General features: G+C 44.1%; 1 protein-coding gene across 4 annotated transcripts in view; it reads left to right on the top strand.

The window, feature by feature from the left end:
• Positions 1–794: 794 nt before the first annotated feature.
• TFRC (transferrin receptor) overlaps positions 795–19,172 on the top strand; it is a 35,420-nt gene continuing 17,042 nt past the window's right edge. The window contains exons 1-3 of one of the 4 annotated variants that reach the window (XM_061637581.1): positions 795–1,112; positions 10,653–10,719; positions 18,012–18,225. In XM_061637581.1, coding sequence (XP_061493565.1) covers positions 10,687–10,719; positions 18,012–18,225 — 247 coding nt within the window. In that variant the 5' untranslated portion in view covers positions 795–1,112; positions 10,653–10,686. Of the gene's footprint in view, positions 1,113–1,481; positions 1,629–1,671; positions 1,869–5,609; positions 5,709–10,652; positions 10,720–18,011; positions 18,226–19,172 lie in introns of those variants that run through there. The other 3 variants (XM_061637580.1, XM_061637583.1, XM_061637582.1) reach the window with 3 other exon arrangements.

The following is a 19,172-nucleotide window of genomic DNA, read 5'->3' as shown; positions in this document are numbered from 1 at the left end:
TTACAAATGAAATTAAATAAATAAATAAATAGCCTCTCTGCATGCCTGCAGCCCCAGCCATTCTCTAGAACACACACTACCAACTACAAACACACTTCTGCCCACCCAGGAGTGGGGGGAGAGATTCTCCTCCAATAGAGTTTAAAATGATAAAAGGATCTTCCTAGCCCCTTTCACCAGTTGCCGAGGCAACTAAATAGGCCCATTAACTTCCTGGCCACTCTATTTGATTAACAAAGGAGATTCATCTGGCTAGCAGAGCCAGCCTCCCGGGCATAGGATTCCAAATCAGAGTCTGGAAAGGTGACCCACAGAAATCATCCATTCCAGCTCCCCCCCTGCTCATAACACTATGTTTTTTTATTGTACCTTGTGTATTCTATTGTAAACTGCTTTGAGATCTTTTAGATAGTAATTGGTCTATAAATGGAAATAATAATAACAGGGCATTTTATGTTTAGAGGGGCAGGGGGAGACAACTTTCTCCTCCCCCACTTTGCTACCTGTTTTCCCGCCCTTTTTTACTGTTCCACCCCAACTGTCAATGGGCTCTTCCCCCGCTTGCTGGATTAAATTTAGCGGTAACGATAAGCTGCAAATCTGTCTGGTTTTGCAAGATAACATTTTAAATTCTCTTTTTGTTTGATTTGCTATGTCGCCCACACGACGTAAAAGAGGATCAATGGCTTTCTAAGCGCGAGTGTGCCTGTGCGCCTGTTCACCACAGCCGAACTCTATAGGAGCTTGTTTCCTTCCCGCCTTTTTTTTTTTATAAATACGCCCTTCCCCCATTCTCAGTTGCGCTCTGAGGGGAGCAAAGATTAGAGGAGGACGGCGACCGTTACGATTCGTTTCTCTCCCCACCCACTAAAGACAAATTGTGGCCCCGGGTGGATTTTTTAACCGTTTCCTTCACCCGCTGCCGCTTCGACGAAAAATCTCCCGCCTCCTCTCGGAAGCTGCCATTAACGCCGCAGACAAGTATTTCCTGAGGGGTCGTTATGCTCTGCAGTTTAAAAAAATAAATCAGGAGCCTTGAGGCGTTTTTAAAGGCCACCTGATTGACTGCGGCAGGCGCTTTCGCGGGCTGCCCGAGGAGCTCACCTCGTCAGGTACTTGAAGCGTGTTACCCCACAGTGGGTCACTCAGAGATATACTTGACCAGCCTCGGGAATTGTGTACCATTTACCTGGGGGAGCCCTCACGTATGTTGGTACCTGAGGCAGAAAGCCCCTCCCCTCAAGCCCGGTCAATTAAATTTTTTTTTTATTAGGATGATGAATGAAATGACTAAATTTGCTGTCCTTTACTGACACCTCAAATCAGCCGCCTCACAGAGAAAGCAGGGCTCAGAAAGGAAAGGTTTGGGACTGAAACCGACACGCGCTCGAAGGAGCGACGGCTTAAAAACGACGGCGGGGCCAGACCCCGCAAGTCACCGCGTGGCGGGGAGGCCGCACCGCTTATTAAGTGTAGCTCCGGGAAGGATTTTGACAGAGACTGGGGGTTTTTTTAAAGAGGGGCGGGGCTTGCGAATGACGTAACTTGCAGTACGCACGCTCAAGCTTCTCTTTTGCGTGGAGGCGCCTACGTGCAGTGCAGCGGAGCTGCGAACTCCTCTCACAAGGGTAATATGGAGGGTGTTGGGTTAAGGATTGGGGGGCTGAGAGTTTGCACACGGGGGGAAGCCCCCTGTGGTACCGCTAGCTTTCTTGCTGTCTCTGCCTGTTTTCCTGGGTGCCTGCCATTGTGTCTGCACCCCCTAAAGTGTTGGGGGGGAGTGCAGTGGCGGCGGCTTGCACAGCCTTCTGTAGAAGACATACTTGAAGCTAATAAAGGTGATACGAGGGGGCGGCTGGGCTAAGGAGGTGAGTATTTACATGCGTGGGGGGGAGCCCCTTTGGTCTCCCTATACTCCTTATGGCACGTGGTCCATCTGTCTGTTCCCTGGGTGCCTGGCGGCGGCAGCAACGACTCGAAGAGGAGAGAATGCAAAGGTGGCTTGCACGGGCGTTTGCATAAGACATGCTTCAGGTCCGTGGTTTAGGTGGGAGCAGCCATTCATTCTCTACACTGCTTGCTCGTGGGGCTGGAAGGATGCGCGCTCAGGAAAACGTCGGTGGGAGCTTTTGCATTAGACAATTGAGAAGGCGGGCTTTGCTGGGAAAGGGGCCGGCGGTGTTCCGGTTGCATAGCGGGCCTTCAAAGGGCCGGCTCGTGTCTGCCTGTCCACATTAGAAGGGTGTCCCTTTGGCCTTTGCAAGTTCGTTGTTTCTGGGTGGTGCAGGCGCCTCGCGCCCTGTTCTCAGAGAATCCCCTTGCAAGCGGGGCTGGGTGACATTGTTCCGTTCTTGCCTTTTCTTTAGGCCGGCAAGTACTTGAGTTATTTGGTCCCTGTGTAGCACATGGGCGAAGAAAGAGGTGGCTGGTTTTGGGGGGGAGGGGCTTGGCGTGGTTTGCCGCATACTGGGTGAGTTGAAGGGGAGGAGAATGTGCCTCGTGTTCGTGCTTTTTGTAGAACGGAGGAACATTTTGCTTGCCCAGATGGAGCGCCTGCATGCTGGAGCCGGAGGAGGAGGAAGCTCATTTGGGGTGTGTGTGAGAATAGGTGTGTTGGGAGGGGTTGGTTGCCGTGTAGATGCAGGACCCTGGCTTGTATCGGGCGGGGGCTCGGCAGTGAACCTCCGTGGGTCTTGCCTGGAGCTGGAGAGGGGAGTCGGGCATGTGCTTTGAGCACAAGGCTCTTTCCTGACCTTGAAGGATGTTTGCGGGCCCGAGCATGCTGGGAGAAGAAGAGGTGGGGCCTGGTTCTTGGCCTCTGCTCACAAAGAATCGCCTAGATGGGTCTCCAGGTAGGAGGCGCACTTTCCTTGTGATACTATTAATGCCTCTTATTGGCTGCCGATATGATTGTTTGTCTTCCGCCCCCTCTCCCTGAGCCAGAGTGCTGGTGCAAGATGCATTTGCTGCTGTAGGGCCATTTCTCTCTCCTCTCCCTGCCCAGTTTTCAGTGAAGGTTACAAGCATTCGTTGACTTGGGAAGCATCTTTGTTGTTGTTTGCCTTCCAGTTAATTACGACTTCTGGTGACCCTATGAATCGGCGGCCTCCAATAGCATGTTATAAACCACCCTGTTTAGATCTTGTAAGTTCAGGTCTGTGGCTTCCTTTATGGAATCAATCCATCTCTTGTTTGGCCTTCCCCTTTTTCTACTCGCTTCTGTTTTTCCCAGCATTATGGTCTTTTCTAGTGAATCAGGTCTTCTCATGATGTGTCCAAAGTATGATAACCTCAGTGTCATGATTTTAGCTTCTAGCGATAGTTCTGGTTTAATTTGTTCTAACACCCAATTATTTGTCTTTTTCTCAGTCCATGGTATGCACAGAGCTCTCCTCCAACACCACATTTCAAATGAGTTTATTTTTCTTTTTTCCGCTTTTTCCCCTGACCAACTTTCACATTCATGTATAGAGATCGGGAATACCATGGTCTGAATGATCCTGACTTTAGTGCTCAGTGATACATCTTTGCATCTGAGGACCTTTTCTAATTCTCTCACAGCCACCTCCCCAGTCCTAGCCGTCTTCTAATTTCTTCACTATTGTCTCCATTTTGGTTAATGACGGTGCCAAGGTATTGATAACCCTTGACAAGTTCAATACCCTCGTTGTCAACTTTAAAGTTACATAATCTTCTGTTGTCATTACTTTAGTCTTGACGTTCAGCTGTAGTCCTGCTTATGTGCTTTCCTCTTTAACTTCATCAGCATTCGTTTCAAATCATTACAGGTTTCTGCTAGTAGTATGGTATCGTCTGCATATCTTAAATTATTGATATTTCTCCCTCCAGTTTTCACACCTCCATCTTGGTCCAATCCTGCTTTCCGTATGATATGTTCTGCATATAGATTAAACAAGTAGGGTGATAAAATACACCCCTTCCTATTGGGAACCAATTGGTTTCTCCTTATTCTGTCCTTACAGTAGCCTCTTGTCCAGAGTATAGGTTACGCATTAGGACAATCAGATGCTGTGGCACCCCCATTTCTTTTAAAGCATTCCATAGTTTTTAATGATCTACACAAATTAAGGTGTGCATCCGGGGGGGGGAGCATCTTACTTTGGACAAATGTCTTTTTTGATCTGTTGTAAGAAAGTTAAAAGCCACTTTAAAGTTTTTTTTGCCTTTAATGGTTGCCTGAAGAATCCTATATTGATCTGGTAATGAAGACTGGCCTTTAGGCATAGGAAGTGTCCTTTTATTGAGTCAGACCACTGGTGCCTTTTGTTCAGCGGTGGCACTTGACTGCTGGGGCTCTCCAGGATTTCAGGCAGGGGACTCTCTGAGCCCTACCTTGGGCCTTCTGCGTGCAATGCAGAAATTCTACCTCTGAGCTGCACCCCAATGTGTGGCAAACGTCTATCCTATTACTATGATGTGCAATATAAAGAGGTGAATAGTGAGTAAAAACAACACCTAGGAGTTGCAGAAACAAATCTTGCTAGAAGAGCTTCTGTAGAAGTCTTGTGTTGCCACCCTAAAGTGCATCCTTAGGACATGGTTTGTGTTAAATGTGGTAAAACTCTTGCATCGCAAGTTAATTGTGCAGTCAGACCGGTTAAGAATGCTGAAGATGGGAGTTGAGCAATTGGGATACCTTGTGCACCTTTCAACTAACTTTACAGTGAGTCCATGTTCTGGAGTAACTGAAGTGGAAATGTGGGGCTTGAGATGTTTTGACCATTCTGCATCTCATGGATAGAAACATAAAAAGAGAGCCAATATGGTGTAGTGATTAGAGTGTCAGACTGAGACCTGGGAGACCTGGGAGACCGGGTTTCAAATCCCCTCTTGGCCCTGAAGCTTGCTGGTGACCTTGGGCAGACCTCAGCCTAACCTACCTCACGGGGTTGTTGTGAGACTAAAATCAGGAAGGGAAGAACCATGTTTGTAGGCTGCCTTGAGCTCCTTGTAGGAAAGGTGGAATATAAATGTAATAACAATATGTTATGCTTTTATGGCAGAGGCTTGCCAGTTACTGCTTCTGCGTGCTAGAATGTCATTCAGTTCAATAGGACTTAACAATTGCACTGTTAATCTTGATGCTGCTATTTAAATTATTTTAAGTGTTTCTTGTTCTCATTTTTTACTGTATTTGTGTACTGCCTTGGGAGCCCTTTCCATGATCAAATACAGTATATGAAGGTGAAAGTTGGTGACAGGAACTGCTGACAGTGGCCAGCAGAAGCTGTACCAACTGACAAGGGTTGGCTGATCATTTTGTGGTCTTTCCACCTGCTCCTGGAACATACCCTTTGCTGAGGACTGCTGGCACTTTAAGTGCAGTGGGAAGACTCTTTTGGTCAGTGAAGAGAAGTGACACCACCCTTGATTTTTCTAGCAACACCTGAGCAGAGCTTCCTTGGGAATGCTCTTGCTGTTGTTGGGAAGAAAGGAGGCACTGCTGTGGGTGGATGAGCATGGAATGGAATGCTGTATTAGTTATAGATGCCCTCTCTGGGTGAGAGCCCAGGAAGGGAGGAGTGTTGGGTGGGGCTTTGTTGTGTGAGAGGCGGGTTGATTTCATATATACACTCAGGTTTTTTGGTTAACTGATGGTTTTAATGAAAGTCTGGAGTGAAAGGCTGAAGTGACTGAAGTCTTCTTTTGCCCACAGAAGAGTGGCTCCCTGAGAAGATTAGTGAGAGGTGACTTGAGCATTTTATTGTAAATGATCAAGCTGCTAATAAGTGTGTGCACTTGTAATTTTTAGTCTATAAAAATTGTGCACTTTGTTAGTTTTATGTTTGTCATAGTACTACCATGTACTGGCTGCTGGTTATACTGTATTATCTGATTGCATTGGAAATGTTTGTAATGTCTCACTCTGTCTTATGTATTTTAACCAACTGATAGATTTAAAATGTTGTAATGCCCATATTATCAGAATGAATTATTTGGATTTTTATCTTGTGTTTTGCTTGTTACGTTACATTTTGTTTTGACATGAATTAGCATTTAGACTGTTACTGTAATCTATTGCACTTTTTTTGTTTTGTGAGCCACTTTGTGGAAAAGCAGCGTACACACTGAAATAATAAATAAAATATTTTATAAATAAAAACAATGACATGTAAAGTCAGTCTGACAGAATAACTATGTTAAATAGAGCAAAGCCTTGCATGTATATGCAAGACTCCTTTAGTGGTAAGGTTGTCTGTCTTAGGGCAGGTTCAACACAGCAGTCAGATTGTGCCCCATGGCCAGTGGCTTTGCTTTCTGGCATTTCTTGGGCTCTGCAGATTTTGAAATAAAAACTTAGCCACCATAGCAAGTGTTGGCAGTGAGCTGATGACACACCTAGTGCTATTGTAAATATTTGTGTGGTCATAAGTAAAGTATATCTATTGCTTCTATGCTCCAACTGTAATGAAAACATGTCCTAAGAATTCTGGAACACTTTTGACCCTTTGCTTTATTCGTTGTGCTGAAGATTTTACTCTTTGACTGGTAAAATAGTGCAGGCTATTGTAATATTGAATCAGACTAAACTGGCTTGTTTGACCCCTTCATAAAGTGTCTGAACAAACTAGTAATTCTAGTATAGCGCAACTGCAGTGAAGTTATGTTGGGCAGAGTATGACAATATCAAGCATGCTCACTTTCAAAACTTCAGGGCTTCACTTCAATTAAGCTGTGATGAATACTTCATGGGTCTGTATGCAGGAATCTCTTGGAGATCACCAGGTGCTTCTGACAGGCCCAGCACTTACTCAGACAAGCTTAATAAGACAGTTGGTTGAACCAACTTGTGAATGAAAGACTGTACAACTTCATTTATTACTTTGCTTAGAGAGCAGTTCCAGACTCACTATTTTACTTCAGCAATTTATATACTGTTTAATTGCAGCTGTCTGGATGAGTTCAATCTGTGGTAGAATACTAAGGCTGTAGAGCACAAATGCTATTAAAATATTATGCCCGTGGAACACATGGCCCTCCAGAAGTTGTTGGACACCACATCTGCCTGGGCAATGGTGAGGGATGATGGCAGTTGCTGTCCAGTGACGTCCAGAGGACCATGCCTGCTTTAGGTAGAACTGTGGAACATGGATGCCTAAAAGGTCAACCTGAGGTTTGAAACTTCTGCAGCGTATTTCTGGGTTGGTGGCTGATGGGGTTGTGTGCTTGTTGATCCAACTTGATAGCTGAAAGCATTTACCTTCTACCTAATAGTGCCACTGTAGTAAATGTTGATGCTGTTACCCTTAGTATTATTGGATTCAGCTTCAAGTCGAAGTTTGCAAAGGACATATCAGTTGCCGTTTTCTGTGGAAGACTCATTGCCTTCTACAGAAAGGTGGAGTTCATTTACTTGTTATCTAGTGCATAGCAGTTGATCAAATTTTCCTTGAAGTGGTTATCTTCTGTGACCAGAGCATGTACAGAATTGAGATCATTAGCTAATGTGTAATAGCCAGATATAGACAGTGGCTAAACTTGACTCATGAGCCACATGTAACTCTAGACTGTTGTAAAAATGTGCCAAGCTCATATGCGCACTGAGACTCTGGCCATTCTTCCACATGATAGAATTTCTAGGGGCTGCTTTTTGCTTGATATGTTGGATATAGAATAAAGAGATGCACCATGCATCAATTTTGAAGGTGCACATGAGTTCAAATTGTTCTTAGTTGAAGCCATTTGAAGATTTGGAACTGGAGCAAGCATTTAGAACTTGGAACATCTACCTAATTATAAAATGCAAAGAAATTCTGAGGAAGTTTGGGAATTGGGGAAAACCAGTGGCTGAAGCAGGGGGACCTTTGGGATCCCAAGGCAGAATGTGAGCTGGGCTGTAAGAGGGAAGTAGTAACTGGGATGGGTAATTGAGGGGCTAAGGCTGTTGAGGCCCTATTGTCTAGTCTCATTCTGCTTTCGGAGATCAGTTGAATGTCAATCTTGCTGTGAGGCAAGCAGCTTAATTAGAGAAACTAAACTGTAGTCTGAGCCATTTTGATCCTGGTGACTGAGAAGATCTTGGTCTGGTAAAGGATATAACTGTTTGGGTGTAGACTAGAGTCTTTACAAGCAATAGTTAGCTTCAGTTTTGCTTTGCTTTGCCATGCCCAAAGCATCCAACAGTGAACATAAAAAAATAATATTTAAACTATATAGAAAATCCCATGTTACATCTACATTATTATTTATTAAAACTATTTATAGTCTGCTTTTCAGGATACAATCCTGCCAAGGTGGCTTACAAGGATTTTTTTGGAAAAATTGAAAAAATGCAATATTAGCACTTTTTACAGATTGAAAGTCACTTTGTTACTTCAGGAACATCAAATGTAATTATGTGCAAGTTGGTTTGGTATAAAACTATCACATTTGGTATATTAAAAGTACATTTCATTCAAACAATTATTACAAATTGAATTTACTTTTTAAAATTTTTACTTTTTTGTAACAAATGGATTTACAAGATCCTGAACTGTAAGGAACATCTTTCGTTTTGCCAGTTTATGAGGAGCAGGCAAAAAACAATTTAAAAAACCAGAAGAAACCATCAACACTAATAACAAAGAACATTATGTCTCCGCTAGTCCTGCATAGTGTTAAGCAGACATAAAGCATCCATACCCATAAAAAGAACTGAGAAAGGGGGGGGGCAAGATTCAGTAAAACATTTTGTCATGCTAAAATAAAACATTCCATAATCCATTTTTAATTCATTTTTTTTCAATTTTTCAAAAAAAAAAAACAAAACACAAAGCCAAAACAGGCTTTGGAAAAAATGGAAAAAAACTGTTTTTTCCTGAATTTTCCTGGTTTTTTCCCAGGCCTTCAAATCTCTAGCTGTGGTGTCTCTACAGGTGCTACCAGATGCCTGACAGGCTTTTTGTTATGTGCCTTCAAGTCAACTACGACTTATGGCAACCCTATGAATCAGTGACCTCCAAGAGCATCTGTCATGAACCACCCTGTTCAGATCTTGTAAGTTCAGGTCTGTGGCTTCCTTTATGGAATCAATCCATCTCTTGTTTGGCCTTCCTCTTTTTCTACTCCCTTCTGGTTTCCCCAGCATTATTGTCTTTTCTAGTGAATCGTGTCTTCTCATTATATGTCCAAAGTATGATAACCTCATTTTCATCGTTTTAGCTTCTAGTGATAGTTCTGGTTTCATTTCTTCTAACACCCAATTATTTGTCTTTTTTGCAGTCCATGGTATGCGCAAAGCTCTCCTCCAACACCACATTTCAAATGAGTTGATTTTTCTCTTACCCGCTTTTTTCACTGTCCAACTTTCACATCCATACATAGAGATGGGGAATACCATGGTCTGAATGATCCTGACTTTAATGTTCAGTGATACATCTTTGCATTTCAGGACCTTTTCTAGTTCTCTCACAGCTGCCCTCCCCAGTCCTAGCCTTCTTCTGATTTCTTGACTATTGTCTCCATTTTGGTTAATGACTGTGCCATTGATCATCCTTAACAAGTTCAATGTCAAAAAGCATGGCAGCAGTGCTGGGGGTAGATGGGAAGGAGAACCAAGCTATTAATTGTTGAACTGCAGCAAAAGAGCACTACTTAGGGTTGCTGTGAACATTTTTCACCCTTAAGCTCCCCTTTCCACCCCTCAAATATTCACAGGTAGAAACCTATAGCAGTAACTATATAAATAAAGATACTGAAATCAGCAGATAGCCTTGGTACTTCAGGCCAAGCTGACATAAGAACTCTAAACAACTGTAACAACTTCTAAATGTAGATGTGTTAAAGGTCATTTCTCTATGAAGCATATGAAAGCTAATGGCTAGACAAAGTCCTTGAAAGAAGCAGGCATGGGTGCAGAACTGAGCTATCATGGATATGTATCCAGGGCAGAAACTCATCATGTCAATTAGACTTGTAGCTAATTCCTGGGTCACATCTTCCCCCCAAAGATGCAGTTTTTGATCTGAGATGCAAGTTCTGCATGCCTTTAATAGGAGCATAATATTCTGTGACACTTCTGAGAAAGGGTGCCAGCTAGGGGCCACTGTGTGTGGCAGCTGCCAGCGTCTGCTGTCTGCAGAAATAGCACACTGATAATGGGTAGCAGGTGGTAAGTAAGTGAGCTAAACCACCATGCTGGAAAACTACCTGCTGATTGGTTGTGTATAAGTATGATTTCCTAAAACCTTCTGGCTCATTAATCCTAGAACAGAATACAGTGTACCTGTACAGGCGGGCCCCGCTTATACGGCAGGTTCCGTTCCGGACTGCCGCCGTAAAGCGGAAATCGCCGTAAAGCGGAACCCATTGACAACAGTGGGGTGCGTTGTGCAAAAATGACGTCAAAATGGCGCACGATGGAAAAACCGCCATACAAGCAGAACAAGCGCCTTAATGCGGGGACTTTCCCTAATTGAAAGCCACCGCATTAGTGAAGGGCTGTAAAGCAAAGCGCTGTAAACGGGGCCCTACTGTATATAAAAGTGTACCAGTCCAGTGTGGTAGTGGAGCCCTCTAGTGATGACTACAATTGTTTGTTTTGGGTCTTTTAGCTATAACTGCTGGGGAATAAGAACTCTTGTGCCTTACAGATGCAGTTCTTTATTGTGCCAATGGAAAATTGCTTAACTAATATGTCTTTAAACATCCAGGTTTCAAGTCAAGTTCCTGGAGGAGTGACAAAATATGGATCATGCTAGAAAAGCAATACTTAACATGGTAAGGATGATCAAAATGAATTGTCAGGTGTTTTTTTAAAATCGCATAAATATGCTGGCCAAAGCTTAGATGCACCCACTTTGGTTCCTGCCTTTATATGTAGCTTGGTCTGCCAAAGCATTTACATCACTCAGAGTTGGACCTGAGTAGTTCCCTTGTTCTGTCTTGACCGTAATTTCACTTGCCAGTTGCCTCACTTAAGTCAGGGGTGGCTCATCAGGCCGTCCAGATGGTGCTGAACTGCAATCCCTGATGACCGGCCATGCAGACTGGGGATGATGGGAACTGGAGTCCAGCATTTGGAAGGCCACAACCTAAATTCCAGTTGGGGAGAAGGGGAAAAGGGAAACCACCAATACATACAGGGAGAGAGTGAGCGCAGTCTTTGCTAAAAAGGGCAGCTTTAGCCTTCCTTAAATACAACCACAAGCTCTCTTTTCCCTAGGTTAAAGAAAGGTCAGGCTGTTCCAGGTGGAAAAACAAAGAAGACTCTCCTGGAAGTCTCAGCCCCCTGCTTAGATTAAAAGCAGCCAAAAGCTAGTCTAGTTTGTCCAGGCCAGAGTGCAAGGCACCACTTAAAACTACAGGGGAACTTGCACTGATAAAAGTGGTTCTTGTCAGCAAATAAAATAAAAGTAGAGTAAAAGCTAGTTAACCTTTCTTAGTACTACTAGTCAAAGTCCTTAAACAGCCCCCCTCTCTAAGGAAGGAAGCCTGCCTTCCTGCCTTCAAAAGAAGGAAGCCTGAGATTATCCTAAAGAGTTAAGCCCCAGCTTGACAGTTGAGCCATCAGCCTCGATTAACGCATCATTGGCTGGCAGCAGTAGCTGGGAGGGACCAGCCACACACATAAATTCAGAGCACCCTAGCGAAGGAGCCTGCTCCACGAGCTGGAGGGAGCCCCCAGCTGACGAAGCGTCAAGGCCCCAACTGACAAAGCATCAAGGCGAGTTAAGCAGCAGGGCGAGGAGGCCAGGGCCCCCCACTCTGCCCGTCTGTTCCCTGACATCAACTAAACTGCAGTTTCCAAACCATTAACTTAATAAACCTTAAACAAAACTATGCAGGTAAGAAGCCAGCAGAGGTGTGGGGCCTTTCCAAAGTTTTGCACTGCCTGCAGCATGAACATAAGAACATAAGAAGAGCCTGCTGGATCAGGCCAGTGGCCCATCTAGTCCAGCATCCTGTTCTCACAGTGGCCAACCAGGTGCCTGGGGAAGCCTGCAAGCATGTACGACTATCTGCCTGTTGGAGAGAAGTCGTGGGTGTGCTCTTGGTGCAATGAACTCCTGGCTCTCTGGGAACAACTTCGTTTCCTTGAGGCCAAGGTGGCTGACCTGGAAAAGCTGCGAGAGGCAGAGAGGTGTGTGGATGAGGCCTTCAGGGACATTATAGCTGTGTCCTTCTCCAAGGATGATAGCTCTTCTGCTATTATGGAGAACGATGGTCTCGGGGAAGGAGAGCATCCAGCTGAGGAAGAGGGAAACGATCCCTTAGAAGGGACCCATTCCTTGGGGGATGAGCAGCTATCCTCTCGTGCCGAGGATATATCTCCAGGAGGTGGAGGGATCCTTGTAGTGGGTGATTCGATCATTAGGAACATAGACAGTGGGGTGTGTGATGGACATGCAGACTGCAAGGTGATTTGCCTGCCTGGTGCGAAGGTTGCGGACATTGCCCGTCGTTTAGATAGTTTGGTAGACAGTGCTGGGGAGGAGTCAGTGGTTGTGGTGCACGTTGGCACCAATGACATGGGGAAATGCAGCCGTGAGTCCTGGAAGCAAAATTTAGGTTGCTAGGTAGGATGCTGAAAGCCAGGACCTTCAAGGTGGCTTTCTCTGAAATGCTACCAGTTCCACGCGCAGGACCAGCCAGACAGGCCCAGCTTTGCAGTCTCAATGCATGGATGAGACGATGCTGTCGGGAAGAGGAGTTTGGATTTGTTAGGCACTGGGGAACATTTTGGGACAAGCCAGGCCCGTACAAAAGGAACGGGCTCCACTTGAACCAAAATGGAACCAGACTGCTGGCACTTAAAATTAAAAAGGTGGCAGAGCAGCTTTTAAACTGACTGAGGGGGGAAACCTGACAGGAGCTGAGGAAGGTCCGGTTTGGAATAAACCTCCCCCCTGGGATAAAGACCAAAGAAATGATGAAATTTTAAAAGGATAGGCCTAGAAGTAGGCATTCTGAAAGCAGGGGCACAGGATATCAATTCAGAAGAGCAAAATTACCACAGGCCAAACCAAAAGTGCCAGAGACACTTGGAGAGACACTGCTTACAAGTGTCTGTACGCTAATGCTAGACGCATCTGAACCAAGATGGGAGAACTGGAGTGCTTGGTCTTACAGAAGAGCATTGATATAGTGAGCATAATGGAGACCTGGTGGAATGGAGAAAACCAGTGGGATATGGTTATCCCTGGATATAAACTATATCGGAAGGACAGGGAAGGACATATCGGTGGCGGAGTCGCTCTATACGTGAAAGAAGGCATTGAATCCAGCAAGCTCGAAACCCCCAAAAAGGTGGACTCCTCCACAGAATCATTGTGGGTGGGGTGATACCATGCCCCAGGAGCGATTTAATACTGGGAACGATCTATCGTCCCCCTGATCAAAATGCTCAGGGAGACCTTGAGATGAGATATGAAATTGAGGAAGCATCCAAACTAGGAAATGTGATAGTAATGGGTGACTTCAACTACCCAGACATAGACTGGCCGCATATGTGTTCCAGCCACGACAAAGAAGCAAAATTTCTAGATATTCTAAATGACTATTCCCTAGACCAGTTGGTCATGGAACCGACCAGAGGGACGGCAACCCTGGACTTAATCCTCAGTGGGGACCGGGACCTGGTGCGAAATGTAAGTGTTGTTGAACCAATTGGAAGCAATGACCATAGTGCTATTAAATTAAACATACATGTAACTGGCCAATTGCCAAGAAAATCCAACACGGTCACATTTGACTTCAAAAGAGGAAACTTCACAAAACTGAGGGGATTGGTAAAAAGAAAGCTGAAAAACAAAGTCCAGAGGGTCACATCACTCAAAAATGCTTGGAAGTTGTTTAAAAACACTATATTAGAAGCTCAACTGGAGTGCATACCGCAGATCAGAAAAGGTACCACCAGGGCCAAGAAGCAAAGTCAAGGAAGCTCTTAGAGGCGAAAAGTCTTCCTTCAGAAAATGGAAGTCTTGTCCGAACGAAGAAAATAAAAAGGAACACAAAGAAATGCAAGAAGACAAGGGATGCTAAAAAAGAATTTGAGGAGCACATTGCTAAGAACATAAAAACCAACAACAAAAAATTCTATAAATACATTCAAAGCAGGAGGCCATATAGGGAGGCGATTGGACCCTTGGATGATAAGGGAGTCAAAGGTGTACTAAAGAACAATAAGGAGATTGCAGAGAAGCTAAATGAATTCTTTGCATCTGTCTTCACAGTGGAAGATATAGGGCAGATCCCTGAACCTGAACTAACATTTGCAGGAAGGGATTCTGAGGAACTGAGACAAATAGTGGTAATGAGAGAGGAAGTTCTAGGCTTAATGGACAATATAGAAACTGACAAATCACCGGGCCCAGATGGCATCCACCCGAGAGTTCTCAAAGAACTCAAAGGTGAAATTGCTGATCTGCTAACTAAAATATGTAACTTGTCCCTCGGGTCCTCCTCCGTGCCTGAGGACTGGAAAGTGGCAAATGTAACACCAATCTTCAAAAAGGGATCCAGGGGGATCCCGGAAATTACAGGCCAGTTAGCTTAACTTCTGTCCCTGGAAAACTGGTAGAAAGTATTATTAAAGCTAGATTAACTAAGCACATAGAAGAACAAGCCTTGCTGAAGCAGAGCCAGCATGGCTTCTGCAAGGGAAAGTCCTGTCTCAGTAACCTATTAGAATTCTTTGAGAGTGTCAACAAGCATATAGATAGAGGTGATCCAGTGGACATAGTGTACTTAGACTTTCAAAAAGCGTTTGACAAGGTACCTCACCAAAGGCTTCTGAGGAAGCTTAGCAGTCATGGAATAAGAGGAGAGGTCCTCTTGTGGATAAGGAATTGGTTAAGAAGCAGAAAGCAGAGAGTAGGGAAAAACGGACAGTTCTCCCAATGGAGGGCTGTAGAAAGTGGAGTCCCTCAAGGATCTGTATTGGGACCTGTACTTTTCAACTTGTTCATTAATGACCTAGAATTAGGAGTGAGCAGTGAAGTGGCCAAGTTTGCTGACGATACTAAATTGTTCAGGGTGGTTAAAGCAAAAAGGGATTGCGAAGAGCTCCAAAAAGACCTCTCCAAACTGAGTGAATGGGCGGAAAAATGGCAAATGCAATTCAATATAAACAAGTGTAAAATTATGCATATTGGAGCAAAAAATCTGAATTTCACATATACGCTCATGGGGTCTGAACTGGCGGTGACTGACCAGGAGAGAGACCTCGGGTTGGAGTGGACAGCACGATGAAAATGTTGACCCAGTGTGCGGCAGCTGTGAAAAAGGCAGATTCCATGCTAGGTATAATTAGGAAAGGTATTGAAAATAAAACAGCTGATATCATAGTGCCATTGTATAAATCTATGGTGCGGCCGCGTTTGGAATACTGTGTACAGTTCTGGTCGCCTCATCTCAAAAAGGATATTATAGAGTTGGAAAGGGTTCAGAAGAGGGCAACCAGAATGATCAAGGGGATGGAGCGACTTCCTTATGAGGAAAGGTTGCAGCATTTGGGGCTTTTTAGTTTAGAGAAAAGGCGGGTCAGAGGAGACATGATAGAAGTGTATAAAATTATGCATGGCATTGAGAAAGTGGATAGAGAAAAGTTCTTCTCCCTCTCATAATACTAGAACTCATGGACATTCAAAGAAGCTGAATGTTGGAAGATTCAGGACAGACAAAAGGAAGTACTTCTTTACTCAGCGCATAGTTAAACTATGGAATTTGCTCCCACAAAACGCAGTGATGGCCACCAGCTTGGATGGCTTTAAAAGAAGATTAGACAAATTCATGGCGGACCGGGCTATCAATGGCTACTAGCCATGATGGCTGTGCTCTGCCACCCTAGTCAGAGGCAACATGCTTCTGAAAACCAGTTGCCGGAAGCCTCAGGAGGGGAGAGTGTTCTTGCACTCGGGTCCTGCTTGTGGGCTTCCCCCAGGCACCTGGTTGGCCACTGTGAGCACAGGATGCTGGACTAGATGGGCCACTGGCCTGATCCAGCAGGCTCTTCTTACGTTCTTATGTTCTAACTACTCCTGCTTTCAGTCATAAAGGGCTGTAGATGCTCGCTTGTTGAATGGAAAGAACTGTTGGTGCCCCTACGTGGCTGAATTAGCGCCGCCTCATCTTCTGAATTTATACCTAGGGCCTCCCATGTATTTGTCCTTAGCCCTATAGACGCATGAGTTAACTTTGACTACAGTTATGATTATCCTTCCCTAGCCAACTTTGTCTTTCTCAAAACATTGCAAGTTCTTTGGGGCAGGTAATGTCTATATGCAAAGTCCCATGTATAGTGATAGCATTATAAAATACTTTTCTGCTGAGTCATGCCTGTTAATTAAGGTCAAAAGCCCAAATAGCTTGATGTCCTTCAGTATCTAACTTGAAAATCAAAGTTACTGAATTCTGCCCTACCCCCTAATTTCAGTTGTAAGCACAATATTTGACGCTTTGCATCAGATGTCGTGTTGAAACTCTTTTTATATATTTCAGACATCCTTCCTGGTATGGCCAGGAAACACAGTAGGGAAAGAATAGTTAAGCAGTTACTATTCCACATGTTGTGGAAGAAAAATAACTTCACCAAAGAAATTTAGGAGAAGCACTCAATTGGACAAGTTTATTGCAATAAAGAAAATAGTACTGATGTACATCCAGAGAGAGTAAGAATGGAACCCTGTGGGACCCCATAGGCCAACAGCCAGGGGGACAAGCAGTAGTCTCCCAGCACCACTTTCTGCGTCTTGTCCATCAGGTAGGATCGGAGCCACCATAAAACAGTGCCTCCCAAACCCATCCCAGCTAGATGGCCAAAAGGCTACCATGGTCGATGGTATCGAAGGCTGCCGAGAGGTCCAGCGACACCAACAAGGATGCACTCCCTCTGTCTCATGCCCGGTGTACGTCATCAAGCAGGGCGACCAGGGCAGTCTCTGTCCCATGACCAGGCCTTGAAGCCTGATTGAAAAGGGTCTAGATAATCCGATTCATCCAGGAAAACTTGGAGTTGAGCAGCCACCAACCTCTCAATCACCTTGCCAAGAAAGGGGAGATTAGAGACTGGGCAGAAGTTAAGATCCACAGGATCTAACGAAGGCTTCCTTAACAAAGGTCTTATCACAGCCTCATTCAACAATGTTGTCATAGAACCTTCCCTTAGGGAGGTGTTAATCAGATATGCCAACCAACCAGCCACTTCCACTGTGGTGGATTTAATAAGCCAGGATGGGCAAGGGTCAAGAGAGCAGGTAGTGGCCCGCATTTCTCCGAGAGTAAGCTTTGTTTGCTGCCACCACCGCCACATGATAGGCTGGAAAATGAGCTCTAGTTACACATACGTCACACAGAGCATTCCAGATTTATCTCATATATGGTAAGCAACCCAATACCTAAGGCAGAGTTTCCTATGCATGTAATGTATCCCTTTCAGCTGACACGTATCACCCCCACCACTAGTTGTACCTGACAGTTTTATCCCTTAAAAGTACCCAGATTGATCTGAAATCTTTCTCAAACCACAACTTCTGCTTTCTGCCAGCTAGCTAGTACAATGTATTACTCCATATCACCTGTAGCTTAGCACAGTGTGCCTTAATATGTGAGCTTAGGAAAGCCTCTTAGCTTTATAGATATAAGCATATTGATTATTGAATCCCTTATATTGAGCAAGGTGAGAGTCCAGCTTTTCTCCCTCATTGTGTCCCAGATTTTATTCTAATCTTACACATTCAACAGTTAGTATTACATATAGTTAGTTTCCAGAGAGGTAGTTATGTTCGCCTAGTGAAGCAAAAGCAGTCTTTTGGCATCTTTAAAGACTAACATTTGTTATGGCAAATGTTTCTGATGAAGCCAACTGTAGTCTGCCAAATCCTATGCCATAATAACTTTGTTAGACTTTTAAGATTATTTTCATTCGAGAGTTTTAGTGGAGTAAGTAGAATTAAAGACCTGCCTTGGTGTTGCCAATACCAGCAAATAATATTGACTTTTTGGTGTCTTTAACATCTTGTATACAAATTCAGAACTCTTCATGCAGCTCTGTTGAATTCTTTTCTATCTAGTTTGGAGGGGAACCCCTCTCATATACCCGGTTCAGTCTGGCTCGACAGCCTGATGGAGACAACAGTCATGTGGAAATGAAACTGTCTGCTGAAGACGAAGAAGGAATTGAAAATGGAGTGATTGACCATCATCATACCCGGACAGTAAAGCCAAGGAACAATAATCATTACCTCTGCTTTGTACTTACTGTAGCAGTCCTGATTTTTCTTATAGGTAAGATGGAAAGGCAAGAACTGTAGTGGAATTGGCTCTTGTCTGTCGTCTGTCATACACCTGGTAACGCATTCCCTCTTGTGGGGAAAGGCCTGCATCCTTCAGCTGTATTTCTTAGAAATGAAGAGGATAAACTTGGTGTATTAAAAGTTTTAATAGTGCTACATGAGTATTGAACCTTTCAGGGAGAACATACAGTATACGTATTAGGGGGATGGGATACAGAATTACTAAACACTGTATAAAGTAGCTTCTGCATTACAGGAAAATTAAGAAAAATGATACCAAAATGGTATCAAATCTCAGTAATATTGTACTTAAAAAACTAAATCTGATCTGTGCTGGAGGTGTACAAAAGAGGGGAATTGTATCCATTGGTGATGGTCCTGTGATCATGCTAGAAGTTTGTATTTTTAATGTCTTGCATATGTGCACATAAAAGCCAGCATCCGTACAATAACTGTTTCACTTTTACCAAGTCCAAGATGCTTTAATTGTTATGTGCCTTCAAGTCATTCATGACTTATGGCGACCCTGTGAATCGGCAACCTCCAAAATAATCTGTCGTGAACCACCCTGTTCAGATCCTATAAGTTCAGGTCTGTGACTTCCTTTATGGAATCAATCCATCTCTTGTTTGCCCTTCCTCTTTTTCTACTCCTGTTTTCCCCAACATTATCTTTTCTAGTGAATCATGTCTTCTCATGATGTGTCCAAAGTATGCTAACCTCAGTTTCATCATTTTGGCTTCTACTGATAGTTCTGGTTTAATTTGTTCTAACACCCAATTATTTGTCTTTTTCGCGGTCCACGTAATGCACATAGCTTTCCTCCAAAACCACATTTCAAATGGGTTAATTTTTCTCTTATCCCCATTTTTCGCTGTCCAACTTTTACAGCCGTACATAGAGATCAGGAATACCATGGTCTGAATGATCCTGACTTTA

This window comes from Rhineura floridana, chromosome 7, assembly GCF_030035675.1.
Source record: "Rhineura floridana isolate rRhiFlo1 chromosome 7, rRhiFlo1.hap2, whole genome shotgun sequence".
NCBI lineage: Eukaryota > Metazoa > Chordata > Lepidosauria > Squamata > Rhineuridae > Rhineura > Rhineura floridana.
The sequence above is the reverse complement of the archived record's forward strand: the minus strand, read 5'-3'. Positions and strand labels throughout refer to the sequence as shown.